Consider the following 24,471-nt stretch of genomic DNA (forward strand, 5'->3'; position numbering starts at 1 on the left):
TAATTTCATCTCTTTGTTTTGCCGTACCGGTGGTGTATTTTATGGTCAGATATAACCGACATGTTATACTCTCTGGGAAAATAGTTAGTGAGTTTTATAAACAGAGTATTTTTTTGCATGCTTGCTATTTTAAATAAAATTGTACAAAAAGATATGTTCTATTATTTTTATTTTAAAAATTGTTCAAAATGTCCACCACCGACTTCGATACATTTATTAACTCTTCGTCGTACTTCATCAGAAATACTAATTTCTTCTAATTTATTTCGGACCACTTCTGCTGCAGCAAAGATCTTCGTGATGAGCTGATCTCTTGTGTTGATTGGTACTTTGTAGACCTCGGCTTTCATAAACCCCCACAAAAAAAAATCCATCGGAGTTAAATCCGGGCTACGTGGAGGCCACAAAATAGGCCCATTTCTACCTATCCAAGGTTCACGGAACACTAAGTTCAGTTGTTCTCTTACGGTTAAAGTGGAATGTGCCGGAGCTCCATCTTGCTGGAATGTCAGTCGCTGTCGTGTTCGTAATGGGACATCTTCCAGCAAGATTGGGAGCTCGTTCTTTAAAAAATCGAGATAAACAGCAGAAGTAAGCGTACCTTCGAAAATGTATGGGCCGATAAGCCGATTACCAACAATACCGGCCCATACATTTACGGAAAATCGACTCTGAAAACGCGTTGGCTTCACCAAACGCGGATTCCCTTCTGACCAGCTGTGCTCGTTATGGACATTGAAGTACCCTTCACGCGCGAAAGTACTTTCGTCAGTCCATAGAATGTTTTCTAAAAAATGTTCAGTTCTGGCATCCTTTTCAACCATCAGCTCGCAGAAGGTCACCCTTCGCGGTTTGTCGGTATCGAGCAGCCCCTGGACCGGCATTATGTGGTACGGATGCATTCCAGCGGAGTGCAGTACCCTCCATACCGTCCAGTGAGATTGTCCTAGCTGCATGGCAATTCTTCTAGTACTAATACTAGGATTGTTTTCCACTACAGCCAGGATATCCTCCTCCACCGCTGGCGAAATACGGCGTCGTGGTTGTTCAGCAAACAATGAAGAAGAAAAGAGTGTTCCTTCCCTCATTCGACGATGCGTTCTAGAGAACGAATCTATAAGGACTGTTTCGTGGTAAACCTTATTTAAAAAAAACATAATATCACCTTACCTGCAGAGGGTAAGCGTCGATCTGGAAAACGCCGACGATACTCGCGTCTCGCTGCCTCCGCAGATCCGTTACAAAACCCATACACAAAGTGCATGTCTGCCAGTTCTATTGAAGAATACATTTTGTAAAAATAGTGCAGTGTATAGACGCAACTGTCATCAGTTTTGATTCCTGGCCTACTCAGATTGCGAGTTATTGCCAAAATTTAATTACCTAAGTCTAAGGAATAAATAATTCTGCTGGGGTACGACAGCGTTTTGAAGTTAGAATAGATGCTGGAATCAAAAAGTAGGTATCGAACAAAAACGCATTAAGAAGGCATAGTACTTTTTCAATTTATAAAAACCGAATATTTTTTTTTTTTTTGATTATTTCGAAAGATTAACATTTTGGCCATATGTGTTTGAAGTCATTTGGATGAATTCCAAAAATTGACAAAGTTACAGCTATTTGTACCGTGCATGTCTGGAGCGATTACACTGCGAATAAAAACTTCAACGCCGTGTTTCTCGAAACCAGGTTTTGAAAGTCGGTACCATAAATATCTCAAGAGGTTTTGAAAGTCGGTACTATAAATATCGGCTCAAGCAATTCTCATGATTCTTTTTTCGTTTGAAATCCAACAAAATTGTCTAGTGTTTGACCCAATCTTTTTTCGATATTGCATTTTTTGTATTTTTTAGAAATGTTTAAAGTCAATTTTACTAAAAACCTTAATTTTATGTTTGAATGTCCGCCATTTTATTATGCGTTCGAATTAAAAAAAAAGGATGGGTCAAACACGAGATAACTTTCATATCGTTTTGGAATTTTTCAATTCGGATAAGCCCCCCAGCGCCAATCCATGCTACCGCAATTCATGTTTTTTTTTTTGAATGACTATCTTCATGGAGCCGTAGAGGAAAGGGGAAGAGGTTCTCATATGAAAACAAAATTGTAAATATTAGTATTAAATGTAATGTTTTAGATGCAAAAAACCTGATTCGATTGGCTTTTCGCATTATTGAGAAATAAATGTTTGAAATAAGGTAAAAAATATGGTGTAAAAAGTACTACGCCCCCAAGATCTATGCGATAAACTCAAAAACATATTCGAAATTATTTGTGTTATAACAAATATTCAGCACATTAAGTCGACTTCTACATGTTTGCTTTTGTTAAAAAAATATAAAATTTGGTAAATACTGCCCAAAAATAATAAAAATACATATCATATTTCACGATCAAATGTTATCCTCAATTGTCGTCATAATATTCATAAGGCTCACTGCGCGGATTGATATGACAATCAAAAATTTAATAAAAAACTACCTTTTTGGACACATGATTCTTCCACGACTGCACACTTAAAAAAACACCGGATTCGGTAAAATTTTATCAAAGTCTAAACAGCTGAACGTTTGAACGTGAATCCGTAAAGGTCAATATGCATTATCGAAATTTTCATTGAACGTTCAGCAGCTTAGATTTCGGTAAAATTTTATCGAATGTTTTAAGTGTATGCGCAGTATTTGAACCTTGAATAATTCTGTCATAACTGATTGCAATTTGAAAAAAAGATATTTAGTCTATCAATTTAATACTCAGTTTTCTTTTATAATTCCCATCTTGTTATTTTCTGATTTGCATTATGAAAAAAAAGTTGGTTTATTGTGGAATACAACCCAAAGTTTACCGCATTCGTATCGCACACTTTATTCATACCTCCACGTAACCACTTGGGATCGCATGAAGCAAACATCCATTAATCACAAGCTTTATTGATTGTAATTAAAAAAAAAGTGATTAATAACAAAACTTTGGGATTAGAACCCAGTGCCAACAGAACTGATGACGCAGACTTTACTGATATCACCACGTGAACACCTATGGTTGGTTCGAGAAAATAATGTTGATGAGTTGCGTTTGTTGACTCTGTGTGTTTGTCTCCATAGAGACATAATGCGCCGCTATGTGCAATGTACGATCGAGCAAGTACGGCAAGGGACGTCGAAGTTTCACGGTGTGTTCAACATTAAATTTAATTAAAAATTAAACTGCATTCAACAGCATTCAGATTAAATCTGAAATATCTCTCAAATTAATGGAGATAGAAGAATAGTGTAAAAGAGATAAATGTAGATGAATCAATGGCCGTTCTTTATAAATTTATGAAAGACTAGGTTCACGAGCTACTTTACTAGATAATTGTAAAAAACCTGTGATAAATGAGATACCATGAGAAGTTTTTTCTTGAAAAGTGTTTTTGTTTCATGTTTTTCTGTAATATTTATACACGATCTAACAGAAAATCTTCTCAACTTTCCATTTAACATAAAATAAACACAAATTAGTACGTTCATTTTCAACATAAATTAGATAATGTGCAAAAACGTAAAAAAACAGTAAAATGCTCATATTTCTGTAACCAGCAATTTGCGACCCCATGTTTCATAGAGTTTTTTTCTTGTCTAGGGTTCCTCTATCTGTGGTAAAAATATCCCAGATAGGGAACCTAACACCCTGTATATGTTGAAGTAAAGTCAGTACAATTTCGTGAAAGAGAAGCATTCTAACGAGAAGGGGGTGATCGAAGAAAATTGTTTCCTTCTTCGACTTTTACTTTCAATTAAATGCAGCCATAGTGGGGAAGTGAGCCACATTGAATGTAATTAGATGGGAGGATGCTCAAAATGTTCATGCAGTCGGTTAAATGCATGCGGATGCGGGCTGTTCGAATTGAAAACTGGTGAGAATTTGTGATAGAAATCGCTTTCAAAGCGACAAACTTAAAACTGGTTTCAAGATACTTTACTTTAAAGTCGATAGAATGAAAAAAATATTACCAGACAAAATTATCCTTTTTTAAACGACTTTTCTTAGTAAACCCTACCTCAACCTACAACTGCGTCTTCCAGTACCTCTACGTAGAGATTCTGTCGTTGTGGAATACTGCTAATGCTAACGACACTGCATACATAAGTCTTAAAGCCCGTAAAATTATGTTTGTGCTCTGTCTAACGATTTTCACTTTACAATAAACAACCTCCCACTGTACCAGAAACCGTAACAGATCACATTACGAGATTCGTATTTTCCGATTTGCTCTGGAATAAATTGTTGCTCCTGATCCCACCGAGAAGAAACAAATAAAATTACGTGCGACACAAATCAACATCACTTTCTGAATAGATGAAACGAGCCCAAAAGGATGACAGCCAGCCATCGAGCTCCATCCAGGCTGCTGAAACATGGCAGTCATACGACATCACCATCGTATCCCGGCAGTAAGTGGAGATGATGAAAGCGTTACGGATACGCGCGTGTTTATGAAAAGGATATGTGACAATATACAACAAAAAGATTAATATTCTGTTTGATTTATAGTACTCGGTCTCGTTTTTCCTTCCTTTCTTTTCTGTCTTTCTCTCTGCTTGTCGCATTTTACCAGCATGGCAGAACAGTAGTAACAAGGGCAACCGAACAGCATCACAAAAAGCTGCCAGAACAATAGCCGCTCGAACACAAATTCCTCCTCTTAGTGGAAAGCCGGAAGTTACAGTTTCCTCAAAGTGTGTAGACAAAAGCTTAGGTAGTGACACGATATTAAAAGTTTAATTTCGAAGGTATATAAGTCGGAAGAAAGTAGCTTCTCCGTCCAATAAAGGACGTCTGGGTTATGGACGTTGTTGTTGCCACATCCATTGTTGCAGGGAACAAACAGATAAAACGCTGTGGAAATCATCGTTAGTAGCACCGTCTGATTTTGATATTGACACAACTGCGTCCCTCTGGTGGTTCAACTTCTTAACCGAGGTCTGTAGTCAGTTATTACAAAACACGCTAATGCCCGATCACAAAGCCAACGTTCATGTCTTTCACGTTGGCTAGCTACTCTATGCTTGAGCTCTGACCTTTATTAACTCTTGGTTTTGTAATTTTGCATTGGGTGCCGACATACCACAGAGAACAGATATTTCTATTCAAATGGGTTTTACGAACTTCGCGAAATTAATATGAATGTTGAATGGTTTTCTGTGGACATTCGCCATTACAAAAGATCTTGACTTATCAGATTACATAAGAACAACGCAAAAGACTTTTGTATAATCTTTTGTAATGGCATTTACATTGGCGGAACTAGCGCTCATTTCTAGAGGGGGCTATAGCCCCCGACATTTTTTTTCGACACACCATTGGAATCCCCATTTTTTCCATGTGTGGACTCATTTCTGCGACCAGTATAGTTGATCTATTGTAATATCGCCCGGGTGTTTGCTGTATGACCTGCACTGCATTTCTTTTAGCTATAATCGCTATTGAATGAGCGATATGCTTATTAAGTTTTATGCGTGCTTGTGTGTATTGGGGTTTACCCTTCCTTCAAAGCTTGATCTACTTTACCCGCATATTCCTTGCTGCCAGTACTATCCCATATTATAGCCGACCCTGACGAGGACTCATTCGTACCTCTGACCAGTACACTTAACTATAGGAGGGACATTTGCACTGTCAAGAGGCGTCAGAGGGTGAATATAGAATTCAGCATGAAGGAAGGGTAAATGGAGGGGCCTGAAAATAAACCCATGCTAAAGTCACGACATCGAATGGCTTGATTCTACTAAGATTCGAACCCACGACCACTCCGCTTGTCAAAGCAGACTCGATAACCTTGCGGCTACGGAGCCCCCCTAATTGGAATCTCCATAGAAATATGTTTCTTTTGACATCAAAAGATCGGATGTAACTCAGCGGTATTTTGAGACATTGAGATAATGGACCTTCTTGCAAAAAACTTCACACTGTGGGTTGATTGGCATTTTTGGCGTTTTTTGTAGCTGCTGTAAATTTCCATTTAAAATTCTATTCAAATTCTTCTTGTTAGTAATCAATTGCAAATAAGCATTGTCAGCGTAATAAGACGGTTAGCAGCAGTGTTGCGAAGCCCACACTCGTGTGGTTTAATTTTGTCACACACGCGAACTCATTCTAACGAACACGCCGGCATAAGCATCCCTTTAAAACTCCCGCTTTTATTTCTTCATGTACAACGAGTTTATGCGAGTGTGTGTTTAGCTAACAGCTACAGTCGTCGCTCGTTGTTCGTCGTTGCAGCCCGATTTGCTGAAACCGACTACTCACGACGGCTCGTACTTCCACCCCACAGTGGTCGAAAAGGGCGAAAAGCGGAACTTTTTCCTAGTGTCTTTTGCTCTCATTTTATCATTTATGGTCTTTAGCACTTTTGTTCGTATGAATATCCCCCTTAATATAAAACTGTCGAAAGTTTATCACCGCTTACTATAATGAAAATAAAAAAATAACTTTTTTGTGTTAGAAAATCTAAACATAGTTTCTTCGCCAAAGTTGTAGAAATTGTAAAAATAAGCAACTTTGCAGAAGAAATAAAATGTCTATATTTATCAGGTCCTGAGCTGCTGGGCATATTCTTTAAAACTACTTTAGAAATTGGTTTTTCATACTTAGCTTTTGTTAGTTGCATTTTACTAGTGTAACACCCCTGCCCGGACTTAAGTCCCGGAAGATATTAACCGGGGTAGTCGTTCACTTATAACATTGACCTAGTTTGTCAGTTTTGCTTAAAGTTACCAAAAGCGCCCACGGTCGCGTCTATTATTATTCTTTTCGCAATATAGGCAGCGCAAGTGTTTTTGTTTGTCAATAGCGGACCACTGCACGTACATTTCCTGTATGTTAAGTAGAAGTTAGGGCTGCACGATAGGGGAAAAATGGTATAATAAATGAGTCGTAAGTTGCCGGTCGACCCGTCTGGTCGACTAGCTTAAGTTTAACCCAAGGGTCCTTTTCTTTTTATCATTGAAGAAATCCGTGGGGTAGCGCGGGCTACCCTACACTAGTATACAATGTTCTAGGCAATTATTGAAGCTCTCAAAATACACGTTTTTTCAGAACACCGCAAATCTCTTGTACCTTTACTTGCTGAGTTATCGCATATTCAAGCTTTAAATTTTCATAGCTGCACGAGCCCATGGGGTAAAATGGGGCAAGCGGATTTATGAAATCAGCACTTCATCTTAAAGCTTAAGTCGAGTACTATAAACTTGTATGGGTTCCGCTTGTCCCCAACCTTCCAAATGAGAGTACGACAAACATACGTTTCATGTGTTTCGCGTTCGCTAAAGGCTCGATGCACGTCCATTTATTGTGTTAGTAGATAGACACATGGTTTTTTCGGCAAAGTTATAGAAAATATAAAGGTAAACAACTTTACCAGAGAAATGACATTTCTATTCCTAACGAGTGCAGAGCTATAGAGCATTTTCCTTGGAAATTCTTTAAAAATAAGTTTTTCATACTTAGCTTATGTTGGTTGCATTTTACAGGAATATATGGTTCTATGCGATTATTGAAGGACTCAAAATACACGTCTTTGCAGAAAACTGCAAATCTTTGGGACCCTTCCTTACAAAATTTATCGCTTTTGGATCGTGAAGTTAAGAAAAAATAAGGCTTAAATTAGCGATAACTTTGTAAGGAAAGGTCATAGAGATTTGCAACCTTTTGCAAAAACATATGTTTTGAGTCTTTCAATAATCGCCACATACTACTGTGTTACCTGACTCATAACGAATATACGTTATATACGGGGGAGGGTCTCGTAACTCACAAACTTTGTGGTTTTTCGTTTAATTGATCATAAATTCGAATAGAGCATACAAATATCAACTATATAACATAAGAAATTACATGTTTACTTCATAAATAAAAGCATGAGAGATTTTAGAATTTCGGAAATAGGGGTGCGTTATGAGTCAGGTAACACAGTAGAACCACATACTTTTGTAAAATGCAACCAACATACGCTATATATGAAAAACTTATTTTTAATGAATTTCCAAAGAAAATGCTCTGCAGCTCTGCACACGATAGACATAAAAATGTCATTTCTTTAGCAAAATTGTTTATCTTTATATTTTCTATTTTTGCCGAAGAAACCATGTGTCTACCTACGAACACAAAAAAAAAATGAACGTGCATCGAGCTTTTCGCGAACGCGAAACACTTTAAACGTATGCTTGCCGTACTCTCATTTGGGTGATTGAAGACAAGTTTATAGTACTCGACTTAAGCTTTAAGATGAAGCGCTGATTTCATAAATCCGCTTGCCCCATTTTACCCCATGGGCTCGTGCAGCTATGGAAATTTAAAGCTTGGGAATGCGATAACTCAGCAAAAAACCTGATTTAATCCACCTATTGGTGAAAGGAACCTTTGTTATACGGTCTTACTTGCTATTTGAGATAGAAATCGACACGTCTTCGGAACATAATTCATCTATTAGTTAACGTTGCATTGTGCGTTGGTTTACATAAAAATTTTGGAAATTGAATAAGCTTACAAAATTTGAACAAAATAGTAGCACTTACAAATTTTGATAGTTCTTTTTCTCATGAAATTGTTGAGTAAGTTGTTACTAATGTGGGTAAGTGCAAGTAAAAGTAAGTTGTAAGAAGAAATATTATTCTTTAACATATACATTGCGTAGTAAAGGTCTAGTTTATAGGTTTTTGAACTATGTATAACTATGCATCAATAAGGTTTTCTTGAAAAAATTTCATCAATTTTTATTAACCTTCGGTTACTCACGCTGTTGTATTCTGAATAACATGTGTAGGTTTTTGAATGCCATATTTACCAATCGGTGTTTAACTAACGTATATTCTTCAAAAAATGTTTAGCAAAATGTCTGAATTATTCAATGCAATAATACTTTAAATTGTTAGGAAAATAGATCAGCATAAACCGAGAGCACAGAAACGAAGCAAGCAGCAGGTGAGGTGTCGTGTACCGCTATTGGCCCCAAACTGGAATTTTTTCACGTTACTTCATATGGAAAGATGATGTCTGTATGTAGCAAAACTATCAGCAAATGTAAAATATTTAAAATGTATCCGTCAGTTGGTAGTCGAGTAATTCGGGGTTAAAATCAAAGTATTTTTATAATCAAAGTTCTACAGTTCCTAAACAAGCAAACATAGAGGTATACTATTTTCAGCAAAGTTGTGTATTTTTACTATTTGTATAACTTGGTAACACATGAAAAAGTCATACAACAATTACAAAAAGAGCTAAAATAGAAAAACTGATTTTACAAATACAGAAACAATAAATAAGATTTCTCTGTCTTCGCTTCTATCTCAGGTTACAGCCTTCAGCAAAACTTCTTATAATAATAGGCTCTAAAACTTTGCAGAACATATCAATGTGTTATATTGAAACTGAAAAAATTTTTTTTTTCACTTTTAGGGGGATTAATCCAAATTTAAATTGCACCAGATGATAGAGCATTCAATTTCAAGAAACTCTTCCAAAGGTTCGATAAACTTAAAAACAAGTTTTCTCTAGTGCGCACGTTTTCTTTGGTTTTGGGCTATTGTGCGCGCGAGTAACTGTGTTGCAAAAGTTGGCGCGAGCGTTCGAGGAATGATATCTTTTGACTGGTAAAACCAATTCTTATGAAATTTTGCATATATATTCGTAGTGTCAAAACCTCTCGTTTGATATTAAAATAATTGAAATTAGGTAAATTATCTTGGTTAAAATCATTATAAATTATTGTTAATTTTGGTGTGGTGTATACGATTGCTCATAGCTTTCAAATTAAACGTCCAATCCAAAAACCATTCAATAGTGATCTATCCGGCTATATTACCTGCCAAATAAAACTAATAGCGCATAAATCGGTTTGGCCATCTTTGAGAAACAGGCGATCATTTGAACCTTATCAAAAATGGTTTTTTAAGGCTAACTTTTAAACTGCTTGTCCGTTTTCAATAAAACTTGGTAAAAAGTTTAGTAACAGCAAAAGCTTTCGTTTGGTACTAAGATCGTTAAAATTGGTTGCGTAGTTCAGGAGAAACGCGTGTCACGAAGTTTTCACATTTTTGCTTATAACTTTTAAACGAAACGTCGGACCGCAAAGCAATTCAATAGTGATATACTAGACAATAATACCTTTCAAACAAAAGTAAAAGCGATCAAATCGGTTCAGCCATCTTCGAGAAACAGGCGATAGAAAATGAGCTGCACACACACATACACACATACACACATACACACATACACACATACACACATACACACATACACACATGCACACACACACAGACATTGCTCAGTTCGTCGAGCTCTATCGATTGGTATTTTGAGAGCTTCGATAATTGCCTAGAACATTGTATTCTTGTAAAATGCAACTAACAAAAGCTAAGCATGAAAAACCAATTTTCAAAGAAGTTTTGAAGAATATGCCCTATAGTTCAGCACTTGATAAAGATAGAGATTTTATTTCTTCTGCAAAGTTGCTTATTTTTACAATATTTACAACTTTGCTAAAGAAACTATGTCTATATTTCCTAACACAAAAAAGTTATTTTCCTATTTTCATTATAGTAAGCGATGGCTAACTTTTGACAATTTTAGATTAAGGAGGATATTCATACGAACAAAAGTGATGAAGACCATAAATGATAAAATGAAAACAAGAGACACTAGGAAAAAAGTTCCACTTTTCGCCCTTTTGGACTACTGTGCACCCGTGAGTAGAATCGAGGGCGATTATGAAGAAGAAGAAGAAAAATTAATGCAAAATTTGTATTCTAGTGCGCCATCAGCTTCAGGGGCAGCTGATTCCCCACGAGTTTTTTGACTCGGAAATAAGCTATGCAGGAAGATGATGTGAGGATGTGCGTGCACGAGTGTGTGGGTATCAGAATGTCTGCACACAACACCGGCGGCTGTTTCTTTTACGCCTGCGTGTGCGGCGTAAGTGTTGAATGCTATGTTTCTCATACTCTTTCGCGTGTGAGTAGGCACGTTTATCTACTATATATCTCAACTTTTAGGCATAGTAAAAAAATGAATGTCTTCTTTCAAAATATCAAATATATTTTCATTTTACATCAATTGCGTATAACTTCGTAATTTGTTTATGCTGAAATTTTGAATTTAAAATACCGCCATTGAAAACAACACTATTTTCTTCGGATGTGACAAACAGAGCTTATTTTGAAATGCTGGGAATAAGTATAAAATAATGTTATTTATAATACGTTTTAACTGTTATAGTTTTTTGAAATAGCACAAAAAACATTTTGAAATGCATTAACGCGTAGTCATGGTGAATTTTAGAAAGATTTTATTGTTTTCAAAAGAGAAGAAAAATAGCACATAAAAATTCGATGTTTTATTCTTTCATCCCTGTGTAAACTACTGTTTAAATCATAGTAAAATATTAGTAGCTGCATATAATCGGTTGAATTTTATGTTTTATCGCCTGTATTATACGTTTGTAATGCGAATGCAAGTAAATATGCAAAATAGTTGAATTATAGAGAGTGATAATTTCACAAAATCATATGGGTCATTCCCTTACAAATGACTCATAAAATATGCAACCTGATGCTGTGATAATGACAATCCCTGAAAATGTACGGTAGCATTAAGTCAATTGCGGTTCGAAAATCAAGTAGGGTAAAGAACTAGTTTTAAGCAGTCTAAGCGGGACACTGATTGTTTTACCTTATTACAAGCGATGGGTTGACTAAGTGGGGGATATCAGCATACCAATCTTCTTGCTATCTTTAGTTCTTCAAGCTGTTACCATTGGAAGACACTATTGTTGAGCTAAACTTTTGATTTTTCGCTTTAAAAGTTGGAGCGGCGGAACTAATTTTGAACACACCGAACCCATTTTCACCCGCAAGGTGCTATTTTAAGCAATCCTGAAATCTGAATTTTTTTACGTCCCGTTAAAAAATCCCTCGAACTTTTCCCCCTATTCAGTAAGTTCGCGTTCCTATCCGCGACCTACTAATCGGCATCTGATGCGTAATCGGCATAGATGCGTAAAATGCCATCTGTCTAAATTGTTTATCGGGGCATACACTCACCGCACCGTTCGGCAAACGGTATTCGTCGTCTCTTTTATTCTCTGGTTTTCTTATGGGAAACTACGAGTTTGACGTCTCACTCGCTGTTCATAAGGATTGTGGGAGAACAAAAGAGGTAAACATATAGCAGTACAAACGATCCGACTCAGAACAGTGTTGTCAAGGCAAATAACATTGAAACACTTCGTTGCTTTATTAAATCACTGAGAAAATCTTCGAAAATTATTGAAAAAGTTGTCTTTTGTGTTGTTTTTAATAAAGAAAAATTAATTATGAACATACATTTCTCTTGAAAGTATTGAACCACGTTTTCACCATAGGCGGTTTCAGTTAATTTCAAACTTAAAATTCTTATTTCCAGAACCGAAACAGTGTCTTGGCAACACGATAGTTCATCAGTTGTGCTGCAGCTGCTGCTACTGGTGAACAGGTTCCGTCAATTCAGAATTTGTTTTCAGTTTTGTTAGAAAATAATAAAACTTTTGGCTAGTGACAAAGCCTTAGATAATAGAAAAAAAGAGACTGAATAATATGGTATGTGACAATTGAGTGCTTGACTTTCAGAGTGGTTGTAATCAGTGCTGAAAATTTGATGAATTCGTTAGTAGCGAGGTGGCGATTGCTGAAGAGCAGCTGAAAAATGTACGTTTTTGGACAACAATTTTTAATTCATCATATTTCTTGTCGGAAACCCAGTAAATTGTGTTTGTGTGAATCAAATGTATGCTTAAGTGATTTGTGAAGATGATCCTATCAAAAGATTTTGAAAATATGAATAAAAAAGTGCATTTTCGGATCATTTATGATTAAAATAGGTAACACTGCTTAACTCGTTCCTTACTATAAACGTTCCTCAATATAATTAAATTTGAATATTTCTATGTAAAAACGGCTAACGACGCGACTTTTCGCAAGCAGCGAAAATGTTGTTCATACGGGAGGCCAAGATTGAATATGGGGTGGGATGATAACCGATTAATGATAAAAACCATAAATTCTTGTAAAGAAAAAGTTGATTGACCATAACTAGCAACATAAATTTAAAAAAATCCAAACTAAGCTAGCTAAAATCTCAAAATTCATTGGAAATTGGGTTCTAGGGGGCGAAATATAATACATTTACCCTACTTTTGGGTAACATTTACTGAATATCTGAGTTTTTAAGCTTTTAAATTTGAGTTGTAGGCTCGGTAAATGATGAGCTTGCGGCGATTATAATAAGTCTGTCGATTTTAATTTTTCCCATATGTAGGGTTTATTTCTAATTCCCGTCGTAGTAAGTAAAGCCATTCTAATTTTCATCAGTTGTTGGATGGATTTAATGAATACTCCAAAAGTTCTTGTGCTGATTTGGCTACGACACACTTACCTTCCGATCCGTGAACTTTGAAATCACTGAAAAGCGATTATTAAAGCATATTATTGAAATTATGCAACTGACTTTATTTCTTAAATTCGTCGTACCGTTTTAAAATCCATTCAAATCCATCAAAATTTTTCATCGTCCGAACTGAAAATCACAACAATGTTTACGAAGCTAACGCGTATGTATTTGTGTAGGATGGCATGACAAATGTTATTCTACAAAATTTCTGCAGGTCAGGCAAGTTTTTCTGGCTGTAGAATAACGACAGTGCCTTGCGTGAGTTATTTTCATTTATGAATCACGGAAATTAAAACGATCAGTCGACATTTTCTACGTCGCACGAAAAAACGTAGAAAATTTGGCTGGTAGGACTTCTTTAATGACAAAAAGCATTTAAATAGATCTCAGCTCACCTTGATTGATCGCGTATGATAGACAACAAACTAAAATATTGGGGAATAACTAGTTTTGCATTGTGTGTCTTAAAAATCCTGCTATTTTTAATAATTTGTGTTGGATAGGACGGGGATAGGTTTGTACAATAGAACCCATAACTGTTTTACAACAATTCTCTGGCGACTATGTTATTGGACATGATTTGGACACGATATACAACATGACTTAGGGCTGGCATTTGCGACGAGCTCCCCTAGTAAAGTCGCGTGGTAGCCACTTGAAATGGCGAGGTGGCAAAAGGTGCATGTGTCTCCGTCCCGTAAAACCTGACAGGCCTTCAAGTACGTTCCAAATCCATCGGCCGGCGACCACCGGGCGGGAGCAGGTTCAGATGCATTTTCTTGATTTATGCCGATTTGGCTCAGAGGTGTAGTTGCCCATAAGGTGCTGCCCTAACCCTCGCATGGTTCTCCCTGTTCCTTTGATCGCCATGGAATCATTAAGGCGACTACTTCAAATGGGTTTGGATAGCGGCTGGAAGGAGGATCCTTTAGAATCAAAAGGAGTCTTTACGCATCAATTTTACGAGTCCTACGCGAATTGATATTTTAATAATATTTATCCTGTACTTACCATTTACGTTGAAAGTAGGCCTGTCAAGCAAGGAGCAAAAAACGAATGGATCAAATTGCTAAATTGCAAACGTGTGTAGGACACGCAGAAAATAATCACGCTTAAAATTCTCGCGTAGGAGTCTAAAAAGGTGGAATCTCCGCAATACATTCTTGTCAAATTTGTATTATTATATCTGCAAAGTTATAAAACGTACCAATTAACCCTGTAGGAGCGTGATCAATTAGCCCGTCACAATAATGATTAGTTGACCTTTGTACATTTACTATTTGAAATTCAATCTTAGAAGAAAAAACCAAGAGTAGCCCAATTGAAACTTTTCACTTCTTAGATAAAAATGCTTTTGAATTTTTTTTATCTGTGTAGAGCTTCTTATAACGTGGCTTTTTGATGAGTAGTTTTAGAGATATTGCCAGTGATCAACTTACCCCTATGATCAACTAGCTCTACTCTACCCTGCTCTAAAATCGTAAAAATGAAAAATGCACATCGAAAAAATTACTTCTCCGTTAACTTTGAAGTACGGCATTGGCCTATGTTCTTATGGTCGAATATCGACTGGGAGAGACAGCTAGTGTCAATAGGATTATAGCCCCATAATTATGCTGTACACTATCAGTAGTGGGGTGTCAAGCAAAATATCAGAAAATCATGTTCTGCGGAGTGTTTTGTTATCGAGAAATCAATCAATATTAAACTTTGGTTAAAGTGTAAAATTTATTCCGGTGGAAAATATTCTCACCTTAACCGCATTGCGATAGATGCTGGATCAGATCATTTTTCCACTGCTTCTAAGTACCGCTGGATGTACATATTCGGTGGGCACACAATCGTTATAATTTTGCAGCGTTTCGAAGCGCATAAGCATAAAATTAGTGGTCTATCAAAGTTGAAACATAGCATCAGCGATTTGCGAATAAACCGTATCCTCTCTGGATCCCTGCGTAACCGAAAACTGTCTGTCAGTGTCTGGTTTGGTTGAAAACGCAACACGGTGAACTAGCCAGCAAACAATCAAACAATTACCAACATCCACATATGAATACACTCACCGTGTTTGTCCTTCTCGTGCATCAATTTCCCATTTGCTAAATTTATAATTAGCGTTAGTTTGAAGCATAAAACATTTACGAAACCATTAAATTTCATTTTCGTCTCCTCGCGAGTGTAGTTTCCCTGGAAGCACACTGTTCACGCCTGAACAGAGTTTTGGTTGAACCCCTTTATGGGTCCGCATGCACCGTCGTCGTTGCACGCCACCACCGTCAATGGGGTTTCCGCACTGCACTGCACTGGTCTGTCCGTGCAGATGGCTTCGCGATGTTTGTTTGCTTATTTCTTCTGTTCCGTTTGGTTTGATGGCTTGCAAGCACACATGGAAGCTGCTCAGCGTTCGGCGGCGGTTGGCTTTACGATGCAGTTTCGCATTCGCAAACAGTTTGTCCTGAAACGAAAAAGCAATGCACATGTGGTTGAGATTTGCCATTGTGAGAATATGTTATGGGAATGTTTCACTTTCCTCCTCTGTACGCTTCGAACGGAATGCAGAGCGGCGCATGATTACGATCATTCGGGAAGTGTACGTACTATTGTGCACTCTGCATTCTACGCTTGAACAGATTCGGCGGTGTTTCGCGGAGTTTCGGAACTGTCTGTACAATCAAAATCAATTTCGGTTTAACTTTCATCTCTCACTTGCGTAGAAGACGGTTAGAAAACTAAAAATCAAATTTTTGTTTCATTTGTTTTGCGAAAAGCTTTCGACCAATATTCCTGAAACCTTTCACATATAGGGGAATTATGTATAACGTGCCCCCCGTGGCCAATGTGCCCCCCTTCGTTTTTCGCTAAACAAGCGAAATTAAAATGCAAAACCACCCAGAAACCATAGTATTTGATGGAACTAGCCTACTATGCAAGTATGACAGTTGTCACATGCTGTAAAAACAAAACAAAAATAAATTTGTTTTTGAGCAGCTTCCGATGTAACTTTTGGCGTCATTTCCATAAGCTATTTTCTTGTCAAAATCTGTAAATAACCGGTTGTTGCGATTCGATTGCGTAAAGTGAACTTTAAAATGACATCCCTGCTAAAAATAACGGTATGAAACGCTTGACTTGCTTTAACATTTAATATTTTCTCAAATAAGTAAAAGCAGGCCAAAATGCCCCACTTGCGGTGGTGCAATTTGCCCCCCTTGCAAATGTGGCTTTAAAACTATGTAAACAGATCTAAGTTGAAGTCGATTGCCATTATTTAATTCAATTAGTATTGTAGAGTAACCGTGGTGGGAATAATTTATTACCAACGTCCAAATTCTAGGTAATTCAACTACCCGGTACAAAACGCCACAGCTGCGTATAATGTGCCCCATGCAGAAAAGAAAAAGTGCACCAGAAGGCCGAAACTAGGTTTATTTTCCATAAAATAACGATATTTTGCAAAACAAAGGAAATAGTTTTACTTTATACAAAATAGAGTTGGTCTGTCACTGGTAGAAATACTCAAATTACCGCATTGGGCATATTATACCGCAGGTGGGGCATTTTACCCCGCGCAGACGAGAAACACAACATTTAGGTGCTTTTATTAAATAATTCCTAGCATGTTTATTCCACAATACTAAATGAAATAAACAATTGCAATTGGTTGTCAGCTTAAGTACCAACATATACACGTAGTTGTAACGTTAATTTGGGGAAGTATAACGGAGATATATCCATTTATTCTTAGGGGGGGCACATTATACACTTTTCCCCTAAGCTTTCTTTATTTTTGAAAACAGGAGGATGATATCTAATGTAAAAATGGAAATAATGTGGTGATTAATTCTCGCTGAAACGGGGCCACTACTGACACGAGGTCTTCAAATATTGGAATAAGAATTGCACTTTTAATACCTCGAAACAGTAGACCCCTAGTTCACCAAGGGGCCTGAAAGTTAAAAAAAAACCTGAATTAATCCGCCTAGCGGCGTGACCTGTCCTTTCTACTGGAACAATAATTTTTTCTTAATTTCCCAGGATCATTTATAATTAAATTGACTATATTTTTAATTATCAGTTATAAAAAATTCACAAGGTTCATTTTCCCAGCGCCAGTTTTTTATGGCATGAGGGACCCTATTTCCTGCACTAAATTTGTTTGAATTTTGTAAAAATTCATATGGGAAAATCAACTTTTATTAGCATTTTCAAATCTAGACGCCACTATATATGCTTAACCTTTAATTACTCGTATGAACTTAGATTCATAAGCATGCTAAAACAGAACAGAATTCACTCGAATACTTGCGCTACTTGGTGAGAAACTTATGAAATATTGGTCTGCGGATCAACCTTGAAGAAAACAGTAGGTTTCTTTATTGCCAAAGTCGCGAGATATACAGAGATGAAGCTAACGTTCCACAGGCGTTGTACAAAATAGGAGAGAGATGTCTACAGTGGGACTCTTTTGTTCCAAATATTTTAATTTTTTTTAAGATAGCTACCAACGAGCTACAAACTGCTTTTCTTCGCATAGATGTCCTATTGCGAATAACAGCAAGTGGATAAAATTGAATTAAGGGGAAACCGAAAATGGCTCAAAGATGGCTGGATAAATGGCTACCGTTCGATGCATGTATTGTTTTGTGCCTTAAAAATGCATATCTATTGTTTTGTGCCTTAAGAATGCATATGTATATGTATATCAGTGCTCCCAGTGCTGTTAGAATTTCCTAAATCTTGTCATTCCATTTATCGACCCGGTATATATCAACAAACGCTCAGTAAAACATAATTGCTAATGGAAAATAAATTTAACGGAGTATATAGATCATTACGTGTTCATAAATGTATAATCTGGAATTGATCAGTAGATATTTGGTTGCACACATATTTGGTTGCACTAGCGCTTTCCGAAAAAACAACACCACTCAAAGTTTCGCCACATCAATGAGCTTTTAAAGAGCTTTCTGCTTTTGCCGCATCTCTGAAACAAAAACCATGGTATCTCGCACAATTTTGCAGAAAACGCATGCTTTTTGTAAGTACCATGAAAAAGCTATTCAAATTTACCATGATTCTTGTATAAGTAATATGTTCTCAGATAATTTTACCATAATTCTTTCATGGTCATGTCTAGTAATTTTGACTACGATTCTGTTATTTTTGTTATGTATCGGGGTAACGCCGAAAGTAACGCATAGTAATTTTGACCAGAACACTGTTTAAGCTAAACAGAAATCTTTTCTGCAAAAATTCACTGGTGTGTCCTCTTAATTTTACCCTCTAATATGGCAACAATTACCATGATTTTTGTTTCAGTGATCGATAAGCTTAGAGAATGTAAACAAACTAACAGCTGACCAGCAATCAAAAACTCACCTTCAATGCAAACGGATTAATTAGCCATCCTATTGAATGCATAGGATCAATAGGATTGCTGCTGCAAATCTTAGGTGAATCGGAATGTCTTGATAAAGAAAATAAACCATATTTCGGGATGTTCGTAGTCGGTGCGGTTGGCTGCGGATCAGCTGTGTTTATGTTTGTGAGCTCTGCCATTTGACATATATTACCAATACTAATGCAACATTCAAATAAACATGTAGGTTTTGTACAGTACAGTACAGTATGTGTCGCCCTTACACAATAACGCTAACCACTTTCGGTGTCTCGTTATTAAAAGAAAAATTAAAGAAAAAGAAAGAAAAATTAAAATTTTGAAAAATTGAAATGAAATAAATTGTATACAAAATTGACGATTATGTTTCATATGTTGGAAAAATATGTTTTAAATACTTTTTTTGCGCATTTCTTTATGTAACTTTTAAACCACAAGCCCAATCCTCATAACATTTAGAGGTTATAGCTTTAAAAGGGGCTTCTTTCATTTGAAATTAATCTTGTCTTAGAAAATGAGGTCTCGTATTTTTTGTATTTTTATACATAACTTTTGAACTGAAAGTCCGATCAATATGAAACTCAATAGCAAACAATGGGACAACTAGACCTTTCTTTTGATACTAAGATCATCGAAATCGGTCCAGCCATCTCTAAGAAAAGTGGGCTACACACACTCACACACACACACCCACACACCCACACACCCACCCACACACACACACACACACACACACACACACACACACACACACACACACACACACACACACACACACACACACACACACACACACACACACACACACACACACACACACACACACACACACACACACACACACACACACACACACACACACACACACACATACATACACACACACACATACACACACACACACACACACACACACACACACACACACACACACACACACACACACACACACACACACACACACACACACACACACACACACACACACACACACACACACACACACACACACACACACACACACACACACACACACACACACACACACACACACACACACACACACACACACACACACACACACACACACACACACACACACACACACACAGTTTTCGAAACTGACAAGGAAACATCACTATCGGTCACAGGCTTAGAGTTTAACCATATACACCATAGTGTAACCCTGTCGATCCAGAACTTCACTGTACTGCTCGTAGAGGTGTAGTCTATGGAACTTTTTTGAGAAAACTTAACTTGAAATTTGTATGGGCATTTGACTTAATGGAGGCGCATTGTACATTGTGAATATCCTAAACGTCTAAGTAACAGATCGAAAGGAAAATGATATTGTTTGTAAAGGATAATTAGATTATGCAACAAGCTTTTCTAAAATCCCTTTTTCGTTCACCTGAAAGTGTTATTAAACTTTTCTCCTCGTTAATTCCGGTATGCATGTTTGGTGTCCTGAATTGAAACTACAAACGTAAATAAAAAAGCAAAAATTTGTGCAAGATTGTTTTTTGCATGTTGCGCATCTTGAAAAATCAAGACAAAATTGCGCTGGTGTATTAAATTCATATGGATGTTCATAAATGAAGACGTTCCGATACCTTGAATACCATGATACCATACAAACTTTCAAGCCTTGGTATCAAAGCATCTCTAGAATTACCAATACATTGTTCCGCTTTGTCGAAATTGTGATGCCATTGAATTTTACTACATACGTTTCGTATGAGATCCTTAAATGGCCGATTAATATATTTATCTGCCGTTTACAGAACCGAGGTTGAGTCAGGCGGAAGTAAAATGATTTTCAATTTTTTTCTGAGCGATTTGCGGCTACTCCATCATTTGCTTATAACCGGACCACGAATTAATTTTTAAAACTCAGTCATCTTCAACTATGTCCAATAACACCTCCTTCATCCTTTACTTACTTGACTTTTTTGGCGACAATCTACGTATCGAATCCATGCCGAATTCAGGAGCTGTCTCCACGTTTCTCGGTCTTGGGCTGCCGCTCCCCAGTAACCCCAAACACCTGCTGCTCTAGCAGCTACGTCAACAGCGCTCATCCAACGGGTACGCGGTCTGTTTTCGCTGGTCTCTCATCCAACATCCTTTCTACGTGACCGGCCCATTTTAGCCTGCCGTGGTTTAGTCGCTTCACAATATCCGCATCTTGGTTTACTTGATAGATTTCATGATTCATATGATTCATGATTTAAGACGCGGTTTCCACAGTTCTACGGTTAACACCGATGATACCGATGTCGCCCGCAAACGCTAGGAGCATATGAGATTTCGTGAAGATGGTACCGATTCTCTACACGCCTGTCCTTCGAATAGCACCTTCCAATACAATGTTGAAAAGCAAATTCGATAGCCCGTCATCTTACTTCAAGCCACAAACGCGTCCGATGTTATCCTAATGCTTGATTGCCTTGACCCGTTATCCTAATGCTTGATTGGAATCATTAACAATAGAATGTTTCAGCCTTATCAGTTTTGTTGGAAAACCATCTTCGAGCATAATTTGCCACAGCTTATTGCGTTTAACTGAACCGTACGCCACCTTAAAGTCTATAAACAAATGGTGAGTCTGCAAGTTGAATTCCCGGAATTTATCGAGGATTTGTCTTGGAGCGTTCCTCTCGACTACCACACAGGAATTCGCCAACAAAGGTTTCCTGCAACGGCATCAGTCTGTTCTGAGAAACAGGACACGGGAGAGAATTTTGTATGCATCATTGAGGAAAGTAATGTCCTTTTAGAATAACCTGATGGGTTGTACCCGTTCTTTCAAAAGTTCGCTCCCGACTTTCAAAAGTTCAGCAGGAATGTCATCCTTTCCAACTGCTTTGCCATTTTTCAGCTATCTCGCTGCTTTTATAACCTCGTCCAAAGTTAGTGGATCCATAGTTTGTCTATCATCTTCAGTCGTTCTCCTATTTCTGTTGAGCACGCCATCTTGTTGACCATTCAACAATGTATCGGAATGTTGATCTCAACGCCTAGCCGCCTCACGGTGTTTAAAATATCGTTGTTAAAAAATAAAATAGGCCATTTAAACGGAAAATGCTAGTTGGTTTGTATTGCCATCCTACACCTCTGAGCCAATTTTTAAAAAAATCGATTGACGAATTTTTGAGTTACACCCTTTTGAAGTTTTAAAGGGCAGATTGCTCATATAATAAAGTAAATAAAAATGACACAATGACACTTCCAAAATGAACGTAAATCACAGCCGATATTGCTTTTTTATGCAACATATGCCCATTGCCGGCCATTTTAAAAGTTTAACGCTGGAATAAGTACACAACATTTGAATAAAATCGGAGCAATTTTGAATTTCGATATGTCTTTTTTTCATAATATTGCTAAGTTGACATGCATTATTGCTAATGGTTGATATGAATAAAATCAGCACTATGCGTAAAATTACGCTAAAATAATACATAAGTGGAGAAAATTGATCAATATTAACAATATTTTTTGTAAATTTAAATTATTTTGAGGCAATTTATTTTTCCCCAAATTTGTCTACTTTCCAAATATATCTACCAAAAATTTTCGGATGGGTAGATAAAATCGGTAAACCACTGTATCATATTTTACAAATTGGTTTCAAACACCGCGCACGTATCTAGTTCCGATTACTCATCCAAAGTGGTCGATTTTTAGAAGATTGAACCACAAACCCAAGGTTAGTCAACTCACCTTGCACAAACCGTAATTAATGGGAATGCGCATAATCAATGCATGCTTGTAAGGTTTTTGCTTTGCTCTTCTAAAATTCAACTACTTTGATTGAATGATCGGAAGGAGAAGCCTGTCGGCATTACATGCACTCACGGTACACATTTTGTCAGTTAAGCCATTTTTTCCACCTTTCATGCCAAACGGCAATGTTCGAAAACGGGTCGGCGATTGCCCCCGCTAGAAATTATTCAATAATAATCGCATCCAGAATGATTTCCAATCAAACTGCTTCCACCAACGGGCAAGTTTCGAGGCTGTTCATTGTTTTCCCGAACCGCAAATGGCTCCATTTGTCATGCCACTATTTGGGCGACGAAGCCACAGCGCCACTCTATTGCTCGATACAATAAATGGACTGTTGTATCGCATCCCAAGATCATTATCATCTACAATATGCCACAATGAATAAAAGGGTCCCCGATTTGGTGTGCGAATCGAAACGGGAACCCCTTTTCGAAGGCCAAAAGGATTCCCCCACTTCGATGGAACAGATCCAGCAGCTGCAAAGGGGGAAGATGTGGTATTCAGTTTCTGGGAATATGAAAACCAACTGCAAAACAGCACTCAATTGGCGATTCATGAAGTTACATTGTCTGAAACAGGAAATAGAGTACAGCTGTGACAGTGCACTTGGCGGCCATACTGCTGCAGCGCTTTGTGGTGCAATTTCGAATGAATATGCTATTAGGAGGGCACGGATGGCACTTCGGGGCCACTGCTACTCACCGATGACGATGATGATGATGATGATGATGATGGCGATAATGATAGCGATGATGATGGTTGAATCATAATCGTAGTCGGTACTAATGGGAAACCCAAACTATTCAGTTTACCGAATATTTGAGAGTCATAAGGTTTGGAGAAAAGGAATGCGCTTCAATTAACGATTTTGCTTTTAGGCTGTAGACGATGGAAATGAAATATTTCAAAAACCATGAATAGAATTCTTGAACGTATAATATTTTTATATAGTATTTATCAAACTACTAATCTGTAGAAAAGGTAGGGTTTAGGCAACCTGTAGAATTTGAATAATAATATGTGATAGCTATGTTATATGAAAGCCTAAAATTTTGCTATAATGCAAATCAGACATTTGTGAGTTAATTTCTAGTAATTTTTGTTAAATTCTAGTTTTGTTAATTTGATTGAATACTCTGCTTTTTTCAATTTGCAAATGCGTTTTACTCGTGGCAGTTGATCGTGTGGAAACCAGTAATAGCTCTGGTAAATATGAGGTTTTATTAAACTCTTATGATAGTTTTTAATACCAAGTTTGTAAATACAAATGGGTACAATCGGCATAGACCCAGGCAACGGAAACCAACTAACGATTGGTTCGTGGAACTATAAATTGGATTGGCGCACCCACATTTTTTTTACGTATTGACAGTCAGCAGGTTTGATATTGTAGCATTGGAGGAGGTATGCCTGAAGGGATCTTCAATACATACGTATGACTGGCTATACCATTTTGACCAAATTTTGAATCAAACTTTGGATTAGATTTTGAACCCAATTCTAGATCTAAGCTGGACCACATTCTGGATCTTTGTCAGATTTTGAACCACATTTTCATTAGATTCGGACCAACTTTTCAACAAGATTTTAGGACCATATTTTTTATCACATTTTGGATCAGATTCTGCACCTGAACAAGACCTTGGAGCGACATCAGATACTACACTCAAAAAAATCGGTACGTCGCATCCACGTGAAAAATCATGTAAACTTCTGTACAGCAACTTACGTGAGCTTCATGTAGTAGTTAATGGGAAAATTGATACAACTTACCGGGATCGCACGTAAACTGGTTAGTATGAGTGCGAGTTACCAAC

At 37.2% G+C, this 24,471-nt stretch overlaps 1 protein-coding gene across 1 annotated transcript in view; it reads right to left on the minus strand.

Moving 5' to 3' along the window:
* The window catches only part of LOC128741515 (hemicentin-1), a 140,870-nt gene extending 125,246 nt beyond the window's left edge, over nt 1–15,624 (minus strand). The window contains exon 1 of the mRNA XM_053837389.1: nt 15,528–15,624. Within this exon, the coding sequence (XP_053693364.1) occupies nt 15,528–15,624 (97 nt within the window). The remainder of the gene's footprint in view (nt 1–15,527) is intronic.
* Between the last annotated feature and the right edge of the window lie 8,847 nt (nt 15,625–24,471).

Source organism: Sabethes cyaneus, chromosome 3 (genome assembly GCF_943734655.1).
Source record: "Sabethes cyaneus chromosome 3, idSabCyanKW18_F2, whole genome shotgun sequence".
Lineage (NCBI taxonomy): Eukaryota > Metazoa > Arthropoda > Insecta > Diptera > Culicidae > Sabethes > Sabethes cyaneus.